Genomic DNA, 17,553 nt, shown 5'->3' with positions numbered 1-17,553 from the left:
ATGGGCGGGTTCTTGCGTGCGCGGTCGCAAACTTTATTTCAAGGCCGCGGTGGAGGGCAGAACAGGGCATGCGGGATGCGATTGGGGATTAGGCATTGGGCATCGGCCTCATTGTCTTCGAAAACCCAAGGTAGAACAGGCCGGAAATTATGTGTTTCGACGAGGAGACTGAGGGAAGCCAGGACAAGGGCGGTGGGAAGTTCTGCTGTGGGCGATCACCAGCTAGTATTTAGTGTAGCTGGAGGAGCGGGCAGGAGGGAGAGAGGACCTTGAAAAATTGTGTCATCCATAAATTACCTGGGGACCGTTTTATACGGTATTACACAATACATTCATAATGCATCCCTTAAGTCCCTTTCCGACGTTTGAAAAGCGGGGTAGCATTCATACCTACCGTTACAGTTCTTATACCCTGCTTTTACACCTTTACCATAGGGCAGAGTACTGCCATACCGTCAGTTACCCGCGTATTCACGCCCACACAGCAAAATTCCAATCCATACATTCATTACATTGAATACAAGCGAATGGTATGTGAAAGTAAAAATACATGTAACGTACAGCACTTATACACTGCGCTTTGTAAACTTGAATACACTAAGGAGTCCGTAACAAGTCGATAAGCGCTTTAAGTCCAACAGCCACGAACAGATCACAACTCTTACAATTGAATGCCAGTGAAAGACGCAGAAAGCTCCTTGGCAGGAGACAGCGAATAATAGGGTCCCCCTGAAGCAGTCACTGAGTGTGTAAATACCACCAACCTGCTCTGCCGTAGCACACGGCACCTTTCCAACTTTGAAAGTGGGATCTGAAGTCTGGCATTTCATCGACCTGTCTATATGCAATCTATATGACTGGCCGGTTCCGATATGTAGCTATATCACCGCAAGAGCGTCTCGTTTGCCGCTGGCCCGAAGGTCAGTGCCTAGGGCTGCGACGCGCATGCTACTCAAGATCTTGCGCATGGCAGCGGCGCGGAGGACCTGCCCGGAACAGCGACAGACTGTCATCCCTGTTGTGGGAACGCAAATTTTTGCTGGACAGCAATTGTGCCGGGCGCTAACGTTATGGGGCCCAAGATCATTAATAGCTTCGTAACTAACCGAACCTTTCAAAATTACGGATACGGAGCGCAGCGAAAGAACGCGGGACTAGGGTTCGGAAACGAAAATTTCCATTTCCGAAATATCAACCGCTTTTTGAAATTTTCAATTTCAAGAACCCCCTTGAATTTCAGCATTTTTTACCTAAGGATTTTTCCTCCCATTGGTCAGGGGCTAGAGAAGATGAAGAAGTCATTTTGACGAATCTATAGATATTTGCGTTGTTGTAGGAAGGAAATCGTTGTTGTAGAAAGGAAATCGAGGATGGTTGACCACCTTAATGGCGGGCACTGGGTGGTAAGGTTGAAGGTTGGGGACTTACATAGTTGGGCATATATAACCCTAACCCTGTTTGCTTACCGCCTTCCGAAATCTGTTAGTGGAAATGGCGGAAATTTCGAAATTCAACGGTTGATTTTCAGTTTCCTAATTTCGAAGCCAGTTGGAAATTTCCGAACCCTACGCGGGACAGGGTCCACCTCGGCCTTCCCCGGCCGACCGACACAGCTCAGCTCGCTTCTGTTGAGTGAGGTCAGAGAGACCGTCCTGGGCAATGCAATTTGACAAATGGAAGATACTATGAAAGCGCTGGATAGAAAGTATCTATACATATTTGGACTGTTTGTCCAGGGCTAGCTTCTACACTGTCAAGAGCAAATGTATTGTAACTTGTGGAATACAATACAGTCCGTAGGTACAGTACCTAAATTACCTAAGGTATGTGCATGCGTTACACAATTACCGTCTTATAGCCGCTTCCCCTTTATTGGGCTGTGCTTGAGAAACCACTGGTAAACGACTGTGACGCCAGCATGACTGCAACCTAACTTACACTGCACTAACTGGGTGATCTTGTTAGTCGCTGCCCCTCTTTGGGCTAAGACAATACACAGTAAGAACTCAGGTATGGTATAGCCAAGATCCGCAGCTTCATCAGTCATCGTTGGCGGATTATCCACGCTACGATGTATGTACTTGTACCTCCTGCAAGTTCTGTGGTTCCGGACGGGAGGGAGAAGCAGGCGGATCCGAGGAGTTGGTTGCGCTGAGAAAATGCACCCTTGTGTACCAAAATCCCCACATCCAAGTCGGTCGCCTGGCCCAGGCTTTCACCCCCTGGGTCTTTCTATCTGTTGACAATCTGGCCTCTCTCGTGACGGAGAGTCTTCTACAGTACAATACGTTCAACTTGAGAGACTAGCATGCTCTCTACAACCTGGATGTCTGTTGGAAAAGAGATGTACAGTACAGTACTATAGCGTGCCTTATCACACACGCGGAGCATCGATCCACAGCGCCCAAGGGCAAATGCAACGTACGGAATAGTGGTGCCGAGCAAGTCTCGTCCATTGGGCTTCATGGAAAAGACTCGAAAGGGGCAAGCAGAAGGGAACTCAACCGGCAATTCGGCACCAGGCCCAGCAAGAACAAACTGGAAGATGCGAAACGGAATGTGGGTCGACAGAAACTGCTGTAATGACGTACTTATATCGGGAGCAAATATGCTCAAAATTAAGGCATCATCCATAATCGTGTCGAACAAAGAGAAAAAAGTTCAATCTCAAGGGTTTTCATATGGACCAGTTGCATGCTATTTTTGTCAAGAGATCACAACCCGCCGGAGATTTGCATCTCAGTTCTGAGTTCACCGACATTTCTTGCGTACCCATCAAACGCCAGCTCAGCCAGCTGGAACCGTCAGGGCTCAAAAAGGGTGTTACGAAGGTAAGGTGGTGTAATTGCTGTAAGTTACAGACCCTTGTCCCAGCATCTTGATCCAAGTATCAGATGCCAAGATCAAATACGTTACGCTAGTAATAGGTTATCCCGTAACTGTACAGTACAATACATACATGTACTCCGTATGCATATGATTTACACAGGTATCGCCTTGAATCTTCACCAACATCAAGCGCCAGTAACCACTGCCGGCCACTATTAACGGCTATCGGCCGCATCCTTACTTCAACCTATCCTGGCGTGTGTCATCTGAGTGTATGTTAATACACTGAGGTGGACGTTAGGCCCTAGGTCCGTTAATCGCGATCAGCATGGGAGTCCTCCGGTACCCCTAATAATACCGGCAGACGGGGTCAATATCATCACTGACATCAAGAGCACAACGGTTTTCACCGGAAACAAAACAACAATTGGTTAGGGAAAAGGAAGAAGGCTGCCAGCCAACTTGCAACTTCGTGTCCCCCAGTCACTGGTTTAGCATCTTGCATGGGCCGCTTGTTGCTCGATTTGTGCTTGGCACCAGCAAGGGGTCTGTCTGAGCAGCGTCACGAGGACAGAAACTTTAGCGCCCAATTGAAATGCTACCCGGTAAGAGCGATCATGTCCCTGGCTCCTGCCGCAATACCAGGGGTCAGATCTCGTCCACTGCCAATGATCGCAACCCTCTTGGCGATGATGCCGCCCCGGAAAAGCCCTTTCAAGAAAGCCGAATGCCGTGTTTGTGCTTGCTATGACGCTGTAGGTCATAGTAGCTTTCGTAATGGCCTGGGGGACGTTAGGTTGGAATCCCAAAAAAGATGCCTGAAAAGATGCCTTTCGGGGAATAGCTTGCCTCTCTTACTTATTAGCGGTTGACCAACTTACAGCTACTAGGTCCATACCTTATGCATTGGCATGTACGAATACAGAGTAGCGTTTATCAGGGAGCAACAATGGCGTGATGGACGCGCATTCCAAAGGTCAACGGCATGTCTTTGTCCGAGGCAGGATTTCCCGGCCCGGTCCCTGAGTGATATTGATGGTTGGGCGGTCCCACGTGCGCATTCCGCTTCTTCCACTCAGAACTTCCATTCGAGACGTTGCCCATGGCTGAAACGGTAGCGCCGCCGAGTCTTGTGCAGATCCACGATCAGAGAAGCGAAGATTTTCGGATTTGCACGTACCAACAACAGCTGCGCTCTCTGAGTCACCGCCAGCCTGGAATGGTTGAGAGCTTGTTTGTTTCACCAATCGACCGGGCCATAGCACGCGAATATCCAATAAGGTACAGTACGTGTCGGGCATCCAGTTTCATTAGCGATCAAGTTTTATCAAAAAAAATCAACAGGGGCCATCTTGCTCAATACATTATGCCAGCCCGCCGGCAAACCAACGATACTGGACCTGGCCCTTGAGGAAGAGGTCTCTTGAGGAATACATTCTACTGTACTGTATCTCCCGTTCCCCGCGTTCGTTCTTGCCACGCTAGGATTGCATTAGACAACGACCAGTTTTAATGATACGACGACACGGCAATGTTCTTCTCTCCACGCGGGATCCGGTGAAACCCCAGTCAACTCATTTCGCTGAGATGTGAATGATTATCAACCTCTGTGCGAGGTGGCCAGTTTTGGCTTGCTCTTCCGGAGGCTTTCACAATTGAAGCACCCAGAGAACTTTACGTTAGGGCTTTGCTGCCGTATCGTGCGAGAAGGGCTGCGCAATGTGGCCGCCATGACGAGCCGGGGCGCGCGGGGACATGCCGGAACCCTTTCTTGGGTGCGCGCAGCCATCGCCACCCCGCAACAGACGTAATGGGCGGGCCACAACGGGTAGGGCCGTTGCGTACGGAATCTCAGGGCCCCGCAGCTCACAGCTGCAAATTTTTCTTGCGATTCATATCGAAGCCAAGGAACAAAGGGAGGTTGGACGAGGCCCAAGATCGCTTGCAGCCGCCAACCGCGGAACCAACAAGCAGTTCCGCCCGTCGTTGAGCGGGAAGCGAGAAGCGGGAAGGCCTCCTAGACGCCGGCCGCGCGCGAGTATGCACATCAACTCTAACCACCACCTCGGCCATGGATGAAACTCTGCTACCTACTCCCCGGCAATCTGCCCGCGGCAGTTGCAGTCTTTTCCTCCCGCGGAAGCTTGCCGGTCGTTGTGACACCATGGCCTGATGCGCACAGGACGGGTAACAATGAGGCCCAGTCGCCCTCAACACCGACGGGCAATGAGCGTTGGCGTCTGGCTTCTGTTCGCTAATACCTGCTGCGGCGTCTTTCATTTTGCCGCCCTCCCAGGCCAGCTTCAAAGCCTCCCTTCCGTGCTCTGCGGCCAGCGTTCCATCTCCCTAAGCGCCATTTTTATGACGTTTCCCGTTGATGCTAAATACCAAATACTGGAATGTTCGCGCCCTACCAGGATGCATCTGGCTTAAAGGGGTTCTCGCGAAACATCGAGCAAGCGGCGCAATGGTCACAGCGGATGTCCAATAATCCAATTACATCCGCCCTCCGAGCAAGGTCCGGCGTCCCATGCAAAGGACTCAATCCGGCAAGGAGGCCTAGGTCATGAGCATCTTTTCGGTGACAGAAATCATCTGGGTAATAAGCGTGAGAGGGACACTCAGGGAGGTGTTTGCCGTGGGGGGAGATGCAACAGCTCGTAAGTGTGTGGTATTGCAGATGCAGATGTGCATCGGGCGGTCCTACTGGCTATCTGTAAGTATAGTACAGTACTCTACAGGCGCTTTCAGCTAGGAACAATCATCGCAGGACGTCATATGTCTGCGAGCTTATCGCTACCTTCCCTCATATTTGTGCTTTCGCATCGATACAGCACTGTTGATGGGAATTGAATAGAGTGTACGAATACTTCGTATACTAATGGTATATACTCCGTAACCTGATGAGCCTTGGCATCGCATCCCCGTGGCCTCACGAATACGCTAACCCCTATTTCCCCGCCAAGTCACTGTTTGGCGTTCTGCACATCATTCCCGTTGCAGCAGAGCAAGGATGAGCGAGGATCGCCGGCGTGGGGCCGTGGGCTGTTTCACCATCTAATCTGACAGATTTGACGACGCCTTTGAAGATCGAACCATCCCCATCCATCAGCCGTGCTAGTGTGAGAGATTGCGGATGGGAACCTGGTGAAAAGCAGATTCACTGCCCACCTCCCGAGCAGGCGATATGGCGTGGAGATTGGATGAATGCCACGAAGCCCCAGGGTGCTCATACATCTCGGGTCCTGGTCAGGAACAGATGGTTGCGCAAGTCCACAGTCAACTGCTCAAGTGTATGTACGAAAACAAATACGTATCCTTCAGCCTCATCGCAAGGACGCGCAGCAGGACCCAATCCTTGTCCCGTCGCAGCGAGGTGACGGGGTAATATTCTCATCTTTCTCAGCTGTGGTTTCTGCCAGCACGCTATGTGTATATTGAGATGATACAGCGGCATTGAAATCGGAGTTCAGTCCGTACAGGCAGTGTAGTGTACAGATAGCTACCTGTCCACCCAATTGCGGTCGGGCCCGAAAGAGGAAGCGCGGTTTTCTAGAATGCGTCCTAGAAGCCCTCCGTTCTCCGCCTCCACAAATGATCCATGCTGTTTGTTTGCAAAGCGGGCTCAGGGTTAATTACCGGTACCAGTGATTACGAGTTCTTTCGTGGGATAAATACCTGACACAAAGGTACTTTACGTACAAAACGTTTCTGCAAATACAATACGGAGTACCACGGTGCTATACGGACTTACGGAGTATGGATACACTACATACACATGTAAATTACATACGCAGATACAGACATACGCATAATGTGTAATAGCTCTGCGGGGATCCATTCTATGTCTACGAAGTACGTTTACCTTACTGGATCTTGACCGACACAATGTCTTGCCAATGTCCGCTACAGGTCTAAGTCTCGCAAAGCGCAGTATCAATTTACGGGATGCCTGGGGCTTAGTTACAAGCGTGCGATTCCTCGGTATCGTTATACAATACATCGCTTGGAGCAAGCTGGATGCCAAGCAGGATGTGGAAGTCTGAAGGAAAGAGATTTACAAAGGAAACTCCAATATCCTATACGCGTGTAGACTTGCGGTGTAACACTGTAAAACTTCCTTGAGATACATATTGTACCTTAGCTCATCCCGTCACGGCATCTGAGCGGGGCTGGCTTGCGGCGATGACGTCGACGCCTTACATTTCAGAGACCCCGAGGGGACTCGGCGGTGAGGGCTGGCGGTTGCCTACCGGAGGTCCACATATGGGTGGGGTACGCTAAATTTGCACCCAAAGCACTGCCGAACTGGTGAGAACTGCATCTTGCCGGATTTGTCCACCAGCCATGCGAGATTCTAGTACATGCCTTGTGAACGGCTCTTGCGTTGCAAGGTAATCGTAGATTTAGACTATCCTGAGGGAAGCGCCTTTTCTCAATTCCAATATCATCATATTCTCTGGGCGAACAAGATCTTTCCGGAAGGGACTCCGTGTTCGAGCAAAAAGGGGTTAAGGCCGCGGACGCGACTCCCATCGTTAGGTTCAGCTGTCAAACGGCCTAATGTGGCGGCGTGGGCAAAGGTCATCTCTCTTTTGCATGCAAATGCAAAGACCCGTCGTCAGATATTGCACAATCCTGGACTCGAAGGAAGAGCTAACTAACCAACCATCTTTGATAGATGGCGCTGACTGGACCTACAGTACAGAGCCGAGGCGGTCAAGCCACAGCGAACGGCGTCACAATTCACAACCTAGCGCTTAGGGGCAGGCATGATCGGGCCAGCTTCCTTCCAGGTGCGAAGAACTTCCGCATCGGGATCTGCATTGGTGATATGTCGGCTTGTCAGGTTCGCTGTCATGTCCAGATTTGTCGAAAGGGTCGGATTCAGTGGTAGATAATGTGACCCCGATTGTGAGGTGTCACTTTTCTCTTGGCTTCAACGACAGTCGTCGGTGAGCATCCCCCACAGTCCCCTGGCCCTTATGGGAATTGCTGATTATGTATCCATATATGTAAGAGGGAATGTGGAAATGCGATATTGAATGCAGCTCAGCTTATCCCAGCCGGCGGGGTTCTGTGCAACCTGACAGATGTAAGCTGAAGAGAACGACGAATACTTTGTATGTACTGTACAATATCGTACTTCTACCCTCATGGAAGGCCCTCCAAGCATGCAGGGAGGTCATTTGGAGGAGCTGCTGATCAACTCACCAAGGTACTCACTCAGTCCTCTATCACGGTCAGTCCAAAGAGAGGTTGTTGCTCTGTCAGCCTGCAGCCATCCGGGCTATAAGTGTAATAATGGCATGCGACTTTGATATGCTTCGGTCTTGGAGCGGAGAAATTGCTGCGCCGCTGGCAAGGTTGCGTTCGTAAGGTAGTCGTGTGCAATGGACTGTACGGGTACCTCACCCTTTCACACCACAAGCAGATACCTGTACAGTGAGATAATGCCAGGATGATCTAGCGTGCTTTGGCCCTATATTGCGTTCTTAACTTGTCTGGAAATCTATGTAAGTCTGGGGCTTTGAGACTCCGGGCTAAGTCAAACTCTCATCTGGTTGTGAACTTTGTGAGGGACTCAGGCGATCTCCGGGTTCCCAGTTCTACACTAGGTTGATCGCCAACCGTCGGGTCCTTGCCCACGTTTTTTGCTCGGCTGCTTCCGGGGAGGCTATCTCCCGTCTAGGTAAGGTGATGTAGCCATCGCACCAGCGACTCGGTTCCCTTGGGAATGCCTCTCATCAGATTCCAGGGGGACGGACCTGCCTCGTACAGGTACAGTATATACAGTGCACTACCTCAGTTGAACAAATTCGGTATCCACTCACCCAAGCAGCCAGGATTTGGATTTCCAAAGTGGCACCTTGCTGTTCCAAACTTCCAAGCTTGCAACCCTTCTGGCGGTCTGATTCTCGATAAGGCGTCGTGTGTCACAACATGTCTAGACGCAGCATGCCAATGCATGTTGCTGCATGTCAAAATGCATGTGTCCAACTTACCCTTCTGGGGTTCGAGTCCATCCGTTTGTGTACCCCCGATGCTATCGTTATATCTGTCCAAAATCACAGGTCGGCCATATCGGACTTGTCGGAGCATCCTTGACAACCCCCCTTCTTCCTTTTCCACGTCTCGGTGCAGTCGGGCCGCGAGCCACGCCTTGCTTGTCCTGGCCTCATGCAGCATCCTGTGTTCCATGCTGTACCACTCTGCTGGAATTCCATTTGCTCCTCTTCTTGCCGTTACACAGTATAGGACCTAAGTCGACGTTCCGGTTTCGCTTCCCTCTCCGTGTACATACATGAGGTATGTGCCTTTGCTATTTATGTGCTTACTCAGAGCCAACAGACCAAGTGCGATAGTTGATTGCTCTAAATATGTCCCCCTGGTCCCGGACTTACGACTATGGACGTCAATGCTAGAGAACATGCCCCCTATGGCGCAGGAGATGGCGGGCGTTATCGCGCCACTCCTCGTTTGTTGTCTCTGCGTATCGCCGTGGGACAACAAGCACTGGCGAGTACGCAGTTGCACAGCATCCAGCGCACTCTCGTCGCCGAACACAAGCTTCCCCGGCCAACAGGCGCCTGACCAAGGCATGCTGTATTAGCATATTGAATTCTGAACCCTTCATCGGTCCGCGGGAAACCAAGTTGGGAAAGCCATGCTGGGCCCATTGATACCGCCATTGGACCCCCTAGCAGCTTGGTACTGAGGTATCGTGCATGTGTCCGACTGATATGCGGTCAGTCGACCGGTGTGGCGATGCACAACACAGGCATGCATCATGTATACTCATGCCTCTGAGTTGTCGACTTGGGGACAGAGGTGAAAAGACCTAACGGTACTTTTCCCAAAGGCCTAGGTGCGAAGGATGGATCTGATACTGCAGCGTTCCTGGCATGCAGTGTTGTCTCAGCGGACTCGAAACCGGTGATGTTATCTGGTATATGTTTACTTCGTACATACTATGTGTTGACGTTATTTACAGCAGGGATGTTGTGAATTCTGGGACCTGGGCAAGTGATAATATGGCGTGGACTTTGCTGATGTATCTCAGCTAAGGCACCGAAACATGCCTGATATCTTCGCAGAGCAAGTTCGCAGCCTGGTCCGTCATCGGCGTCTATAGGTATGATCACGAACCACCGCCGCGTTATGTATGCTCCTCGTCGGATGAAGAGTGGAATCGATATGCCATTGGGAGAGAGGGTTGGAAGAGATTGGCGTTTTGTTCCTGGACCTGTCCCTGTCAAGATTCTTCGAAGCGATCTTTGATTCGATCACTCAGTGGTGCTGGGGGGCCTAGGAGGGGGTGGCGTCCAACCGGTCCGCGTGGCTGTTGGACTTTGTGTTGGTTGTCGCCCTGAGCTCTGGATTTTACGTACCCAGGCAGGCTGGCTCCAGATGTCAGGTATGTAAACGGGTACTGTACTGGAAGTGTTAGCGGGAAGAGGGGAAGCATATCATCGACAGCATTTCCCGGAACCTGCCGGAGCCTGCCGATCAATGTCTTTTCAGCCCTCAACGAATGCCTTCACTCCCAGTGACCCAGTGAGTCTGCCCAACAGACACTGCGTTGCATCTGCTAGCAGCCCTTCCATCCACACCGGTCTCGCCCCTAAGCCAAACAGGCATGCTACGTTGCTGCATCCCAGCACGTTGATCCAATCCAAACACACTCTTGAGGGGCCGCATACTGAGTCGCCTGATGTCTTGCCTGCTTCGCCTCTCCTGCTCCTGCACTCTTGGACCAATGCCCTTCAAGGCAAGTATCCTCTCACACCAGATACCTTTGGACAACAAATTGACACATGGCTGGCAATTGGAAGTCAGGGGTCACTGTTCGGTGCACTGCGCGTTGGGCTCCAAATGTGAAACACTCAACCATGGGGCTGTACTGTACAGTACGCTACTTAGGGACCAAGAACAAACAGACAGGCATTGTTTTTGTTTATTCCCAAGCCGATGGTCGACTACTAGTAATAGCGAGCAACTTGAAAGCATCGAGGAAGGTGAGTGGATTTTCAAGACCCAGTCAGCGTTATCTCTGCCGCAATCAGCAACCACTTAACTAGTAGTACTGTATGTACATACGTTGGCTTGATGTTTACGTTACCTCCAGATGCCCTCGGAAAGCGGTTCTGTGGCTGGCTGACTGGCTACCTCCTTGCGAGCACAGACGATGTTGGCAATGACGCCGAACGGGCCGAAGTCTGGCCTGACATGGATGAGCCCCTGCGCACTTGCCTCCTCATCTACACCCGTCAGTTTGGGCCTGTTGACGTCTGGCTGGCGGTGTTGGCATCGGCGCAAGACAGCCGTCAATATGCCGCCGTGACGCCCTACTGTGCTTTACATAGTAGCGTAGGGCCGCTCAGGGAGACTGGACCCGCCCATTGCGAGCCTTACATAGGGAATTATGATATGTTCAACGAGATTTATGTGAACGGAATCATTGAGACGAGGTTCGATGAACGGAGAACCTCCATGGACTAGTACACTCACAGCCAATGATATACGTAGCGGGGAGTCTATCTGGAGCACATATCCATATCTTACCAAACCGTTTGTACATTTCGCCCAGTAATCTCTAGATGCCTATGCCAATGAACCGCCCTGGACAGATAGCGCCCGATGAAAGTATTACACAAAAAACCGACCACACAGAAGATCAACTAATCAACCCCATCATCATCATCCCCTCCTGTCCCCGCTCCAACCCTTGAACCAGCATTACCATCACTCTTCAACCCAGTCCTAAACCCTCCCATAACCCCCGGCGACGTGGGACCCCTGAGGAATTTACTGGCGCCCGCTACTACCCCAGGTGAAGGCCTCGCACCGCCCGTCGTCCACCTCCCATTAGTGACCACGCCGAGCGGCACCCCCCTCTGCGCCCCGGACTCGGCCTCGGCCTCAACCGATGGCTTATCCGGGGTTTCCATCCCATCCTCACCGCCCTCGGAATCCTGATTGTCAATGTCGTCCAACTCGTCCTCGACAGTCCTGCCCCTGGGACTGAGCCTCTTCATAGAAACCGACTCGTGGCCGCGCCCCGCGGCCGGGTCGTCAACGTACAATTCCGGATCCCGACCCAGCACACGATCGGCTTTGCTCGGCGTCCTGCGGCCAGAGGCGGCGGCAGAGTAAGGGGAAGGTAACCGCGGCGAGAGGGTGTTGTTGGAATTGTGGCTCGGCCGGCCATTGTGATACAACCCAGCTTGCTGTTGTTGTTGTTGCGCAGCAGCAAACCGGGTATTCGGCTTCGCAGGGGCGACGTAGTGCCTCCCCGCACCAGCAGCACGCACATTATTACCACCGTCGTCAAGCCCATCCGTGCCGTCATCCTCATTCTCATCCACGTAATCCCCACCCCAACCAGCCGCGCGCTCCCGCTCAAGCTGGAGCTGGCGTTCCCTGGCGAGGCGTTCGCGGGCGGCAATCCAGGCCGGGTTGGGCTCCCAGGACCAGCCGTCGCCCGTGGTGTTGCAGATGGGCAGGGCCCAGAGCCAGGGGTTGGGGCCCAGCAGGTGCAGCAAGTTGCGGCGGGGGCCCAAGTCGAAGGCGTTGGGCAGCTTGGTTGAGTCCTGCTCGTCGAGGTACTCCTCGTAGCGCTTGCGGGCGCGGTACCGCTCCATCTCGTCGTAGGTGAAGCGCCGCGAGCCAGCCTGCAACTCTGGGTTCCCTGAGGAGGATGTAGTAGTAGCAGTAGAGCGTGATGGGTCTGGGCGGAGTTCTTCGCCTTCCTCCGGACGGGTGACTCCCGGAAGGGCGTTCTGGTGCATGTCGAGGAGCTGTTGGCCGTATGAGGGCAAGGGAACGCCTTGACCGGGTGTGTGCTGATTGATAAAGGTCTGGTGCATGGAGCGGCGCAGAGGAGAGAGATAGCGCGTCTTCTCAAGGCACTCGATGGTCGTCTGCCCTTTGGTGGCCAGGTAGATGTGCCAGCCGGTGAAGGCGCCGACGACGAGAGCGATGATGCCCGCAACGACGCACAGTATGATGAAGTTGACGGGCATTAGGTTCTCGACATAGGTCGTGTTGCTCATGATCTCGGCCCAGACCCAGGCTCCCGAAGCCGCGAAGCAGAAGAGGCTGAAGAGGGTTGTGTAGACGAGGAAGAGCAGGAAGGGCTTGTGGTTGCGCAGGCCGATGCACGTGGCTAACCAGGGGCAGTGGTGGTCCATCTTGAGCACGCAGCGGCGGCAGGTCGAGCAGTGGTGGGCGCGGTCGGGCTTCCGGGCCTGGCACTTCTTGCAGAAGCGCATCTCGCCGTTGGACTTGACGGTGAAGGAGGTGGCCAGCGGGGGGGCGTGTGTGGGCAGAGTGCTGTAGCCATTGTTGTTGGTGGTGCTGCCGGGCGGGGTGAAGACGGCTGTTGTGTAGCACCAGTTGAGGAGAAGGTAGAGGATAACGCCGGTCAGGGCGGCGCACCGGCCTGTCTCGGGAGTAATGGAAATGCGGTCAGTTTAAGGGGCGTTTTTCGAAGCTGCAGATCGCAGGTCAGAAGGGACGCAACGCACCTAGCCAGCTCACTTTGGAGGGCGTAGAACACAGCGTAACCAGCACAAAAACGGCCCAAGTGGTTAGGCTGTAGACGAAAGCGAGAGGGAAGTAGGTGGCACAGGCACAACAGGTGCGCTCGACCCGGCGTGCCCAGCGGCGGGCCGCTGCCATCTTGGAAGTCGAGGGAAGGGCGGAAAGAGGGGAAAGGGAGGGTGACGAAGGCTGCGTCTCATCCATCAGTCGACGTTGACTACTAATACAGGTGTTGCGCTATCATCGTAGCCATTTGTGGGTTTAAACGTTAGTGGCGGAACGGGAGAGCAGTTGGCAGTTGCACGGAATTCCGACGGGCTGGAACTCAGGGTAAGTTAACGTTGATCCACAAGCCTTGCAGGGATGCTGCGCCGCGACTTGTTGTCTCCTTGTCAGTTTCAGTGCTTGAGCCAATGAAAAGGGCAGGACGAGGAAAGCGGGACCCTTGGCCCTGATTTAGCCTCCTATCAGTGTGGTACCGTACACGTGTAGCTCTGATGCCACTTCACAACTCCATAGGACGAGATCGCAAGTCTCCGAAGCCCATCACCTACAAACAATCATATCATCTTCAAACTCTCCTCCGTCCGGGAGCTTACCAGGACGGTTCACACTCATCGTCCCAGCCCTTGTCTTCTTGCTTTTCTTCCGAACGCTCGACAAACGCCGTGCGAGCCCCTTCCGAAACCGTCAACTTTGGCATCCCATCTGGGTTACTACCGGCCCTGTCCACAATGCCTGCCGTGAGCTTATCCAGGAAATCATCGTAACCATCTGTATTCCGGATGTTGCACCGCACCGATGGTGATTCGACATGCTGTGTGAGTGCCGCCATGCTGTTGAACCACTTGGCACACCGGGGACACTGCACCTTGAGGAGCCCTGTGTGCACCTCTGAGAGAAGATGACCACGGAGGCCTGCTCCGTTCCGGAAGGATTTGCTGTGGCTCCGTCAGCATTCTCTATCCCACCATCAGACTTCCTATGATGCTCACGGGCAGCGTTCGTGTGGGCACTTGTACTTGTCGGTGTGCTTCACATAGTAGTCATTGGGATTCCATTTTGGATTTCGGGGATCGTGCTCTGGCCATGGCGAGCCCGTGTTCTGGCCTGCCCTTTGACCGACCTCGACTTTTTTAGGGACTCGTGCTACCGCCGCCGGAGAATTCTGGAAGAGTCGTTTCCCCTGAGCCAACTGGTGCCCTGTCTGTCGCTGTTTTTCGACTCCGGGTTGTGAAATGTCTCCTAGGGAGGCAGCTTGGCTTTGCTTCGCAGCAGAGCGGTCTTGCTCGAGTTCCGGATACTCATCAAGGAGACCTTGGCCTGTCTTCACACCCTCTGACTCGGGACGAGTAGTCATGGGGTTAATATGACTAGCGACACCAGCTGCTGCTCTTGAGAGATGCCTTGTGAAATCGTATCGAGGGCGCTGATAGACTCCATTGAGTCCATTCTCAATTTCGGACAGGGTCAAGCTCGCGAGCGAGAGACTCTCCGGCAAGGCCTCCTTCTCGCGTCGCTGCAGCTCTCTCTCGAACGCGAGCTTCTGCTCCCGGCGCTCGACGAATTGATGATTACTGATCTTCTTGCAGAGGTTCCTCTCAATGTGATCGACAAGGCCGCCTGCACTGGTGAAGCGGGCATGGCAGCCAGGGCAGGCAAGATCCTGCTTGACAGGATGGCGCTAAGCGTATAACATTGACCTCAGTACCCCCCTCTCGACGGCGAACCTGAGCTTACTTACCTCCTGGCGGTGGCGGACATGGGTGTTGGGGTCACGGAAGAGAATCACACAATCCGGGCAGTGGAAGTGCTTATTTCCTTTTTCGCGCTGCTCCGCCCAGTGTGCCACGAGAGCGTCGCGGTTGGCCACCTCGAGTTTACATTCCTGGCAGACGTAAGCCATGGCGACGTGCCTGAGCGAAGGGGGGTTGACTGGTTGAGCGATGGGAGACAATTGCTAAAGGCGGAGGATTATGGTCCAGACAAAATGTGGCGTTGTGGGAGATTCTTAGGGCTCACGAGAAACAGAAGGTAGGCGTGGTCGAGGTCCTGGATGTCAAGGAAGGCACCTGAGCACATTCAGAAATGAATCGGGCAAGTGCAACCTCGAAAGGAAGGATGGTATCGTATAGGTATAGGTAGGACCGTCAGCTGCCGAGCATTGGCTGAAATCCAGAACGAATAAGTCACCTCCTTCCATGCTTGCGACATGTTTGCTACAGCTTGCCCTGTCCTTTGGCCAGTCATCCGTAGCTTGTGAACACTTCTACTCAGATATTCTCCGTTATACCATCATCTGCTTCTTGTTCTTTCACTCAACGTTTCTACTCTGTTCCATGCGTAAGAGCACAAATCATAGGTTCTCTTAACAGTAGGTACCTTAAGCTATCACTGCAGCCTCGATGTACCGGGAGCCGATGCCGAAGGGTGGATCTGCCGGGACCCACTAAGCCGGCCTTGGCTCCGGTAATTATACAGAATGAGCCGGTTCCGTACAATACGATTCAGCGTCATTGCCGGGCGTTTACGGAGTAAGGTGTGCACAACATGCTCTCCACAGGACTGCAGTCCAGCACAGATTGAGAAAATGAGCGCTTGCTTTGATGATTTACATACGCACTAGACTTGTTCTGATGCGTTGTGAGCCTTGTTAGCGCTCCAGTGAAGCGAGGGCGGCTGAGCCTCGTGCCGCATGCATGTACGGATATTACGCATGCTTCATTGTGGCAAGTTGCAACTTGGCCGCTTTGTTCACTTCGCATAACCATCACAGATTCGCAGACCTCAACCGCAACCAACCTCCCATGTGATTTCCGCCAAACCGTTAGTGCCACTTAGATCGCTTCCACATCCACAACAAACCTAAATTGTCAGAAAGAGTAAAAACAAATTCAATGGCCTCTCCAAGATTCAACACCAAATCCCCCACCATCCGCCGCATCCGTACGTAATAAGCCCATTCTCCCACCTCCCCAACCTCCACCCCCTCTGCAAAAGAAAAAGAACCAACCAAGGCCCATAATGCAAACAAACCCAATCTAACCCGCCCACGCACAACCAGTCCGCGAAGCCCAAGAACTCACCACCTCCCCGTCGCCGGACTACCACGCGAGCCCGCTCGAGACCGACCTATTCGAATGGCACTTCACCCTACGCGGCCCGCCGCACTCGGCATTCGAAGGGGGGATCTACCACGGGCGGATCGTACTGCCACCATCCTACCCATTACGCCCCCCATCCTTCCGGTTCCTGACGCCCTCGGGCCGGTTCGAGACCAACCGCGAGATCTGCCTGAGCATCTCGGGCCACCACGAGGAGACGTGGCAGCCCGCGTGGGGGGTGCGCACGGCGCTCGTGGCCCTGCGCAGCTTCATGGAGACGGACGTCAAGGGCCAGCTGGGCGGGCTCGAGGCCAGCGACGACGTGCGCCGCCGCCTCGCCCGCGAGAGCAGCGCCTGGCGCTGCCCGGGGTGCGGGGGGCGGACGAATGGTGAGATTATGGCTGAGGTTGAGGAGAGGTGTAAGGAGGTGCACGGGGATAATGTGGGTAAGGGGAGGCAGGAGGAGGTTAAAGTGCCGGAGGAATTGAAGATGGGGTGGCGGGATGAGATGACGCGGGATCCGGGGGATAAGGGCGAAAATGGGAAGGGAAAGGGGAAGGGAAAAGAGGAGGTGGCGGATGATGATGATGAAGAGAGCGCAAGGTTAGCGGAGGGGTTCGTGCAGACTGCGCTAACCGCGCCGGTAACCGAGCCTACGACGTCGAGCTCGATGCCGCCTCGAGTGCCGCCGACTCCAGCACCACCGAATTCAACTCGTGGCGGTGCTGACTCAACAACGCAGCAGTTGCAGATGGTTGACCGGAGGACCTCCGGTGATGAGGTATGGCTGGACCGGTTGATCATTGCTGTGGCTATCTTGTTGGCCGCCGTGGTGGCCAAGGTCATGATGATATAAGATTCTGGGTCGGCGAAACTACATCGTTCCTTAGGGTGGGTTAGGATGGCATGTTCTCTGAGATGGCGTCGGGGCGTTCGGATAGACAGCAATGGCCCTCACAATTGTTCAATAACCAGCTTGTCGATATTATAGCAGATATTTCTTAGGGGGAGGATTGATCCTGGCCCGTCATCTCTTCGTCCGGATAACTTAAATGGGAAAATAGTACTAATCTCC

At 53.3% G+C, this 17,553-nt stretch overlaps 3 protein-coding genes across 3 annotated transcripts; 1 reads left to right on the top strand and 2 right to left on the bottom strand.

Annotated features, from left to right (window-relative positions):
• Positions 1-11,510: 11,510 nt before the first annotated feature.
• N656DRAFT_796985 (zf-DHHC-domain-containing protein) lies at positions 11,511-13,512 on the bottom strand (the record flags this gene model as incomplete). Its single annotated transcript, XM_064817588.1, has 2 exons — positions 11,511-13,273; positions 13,359-13,512. The coding sequence occupies 2 exons, from the start codon at positions 13,510-13,512 to the stop codon at positions 11,511-11,513; spliced, it is 1,917 nt and encodes a 638-aa protein (XP_064671334.1).
• A 457-nt stretch (positions 13,513-13,969) lies between these two features.
• On the bottom strand, positions 13,970-15,572 carry N656DRAFT_750787 (uncharacterized protein; the record flags this gene model as incomplete). Its single annotated transcript, XM_064813006.1, has 4 exons — positions 15,137-15,572; positions 14,692-15,058; positions 14,370-14,577; positions 13,970-14,315 (listed from the first exon to the last, which is right to left on the bottom strand). Exons 1-4 carry the CDS (start codon positions 15,278-15,280, stop codon positions 13,970-13,972), a joined length of 1,065 nt encoding a protein of 354 aa, XP_064671333.1. The 5' UTR covers positions 15,281-15,572.
• Positions 15,573-15,962: 390 nt separating this feature from the next.
• N656DRAFT_828243 (UBC-like protein) lies at positions 15,963-17,553 on the top strand. Its single transcript, XM_064818528.1, has 2 exons — positions 15,963-16,320; positions 16,439-17,553. Exons 1-2 carry the CDS (start codon positions 16,272-16,274, stop codon positions 17,332-17,334), a joined length of 945 nt encoding a protein of 314 aa, XP_064671332.1. The 5' UTR covers positions 15,963-16,271; the 3' UTR covers positions 17,335-17,553.

This window comes from Canariomyces notabilis (genome assembly GCF_033297395.1).
Source record: "Canariomyces notabilis strain CBS 508.74 unplaced genomic scaffold N656scaffold_7, whole genome shotgun sequence".
Taxonomy (NCBI): domain Eukaryota; kingdom Fungi; phylum Ascomycota; class Sordariomycetes; order Sordariales; family Chaetomiaceae; genus Canariomyces; species Canariomyces notabilis.
The sequence above is the reverse complement of the archived record's forward strand: the minus strand, read 5'-3'. Positions and strand labels throughout refer to the sequence as shown.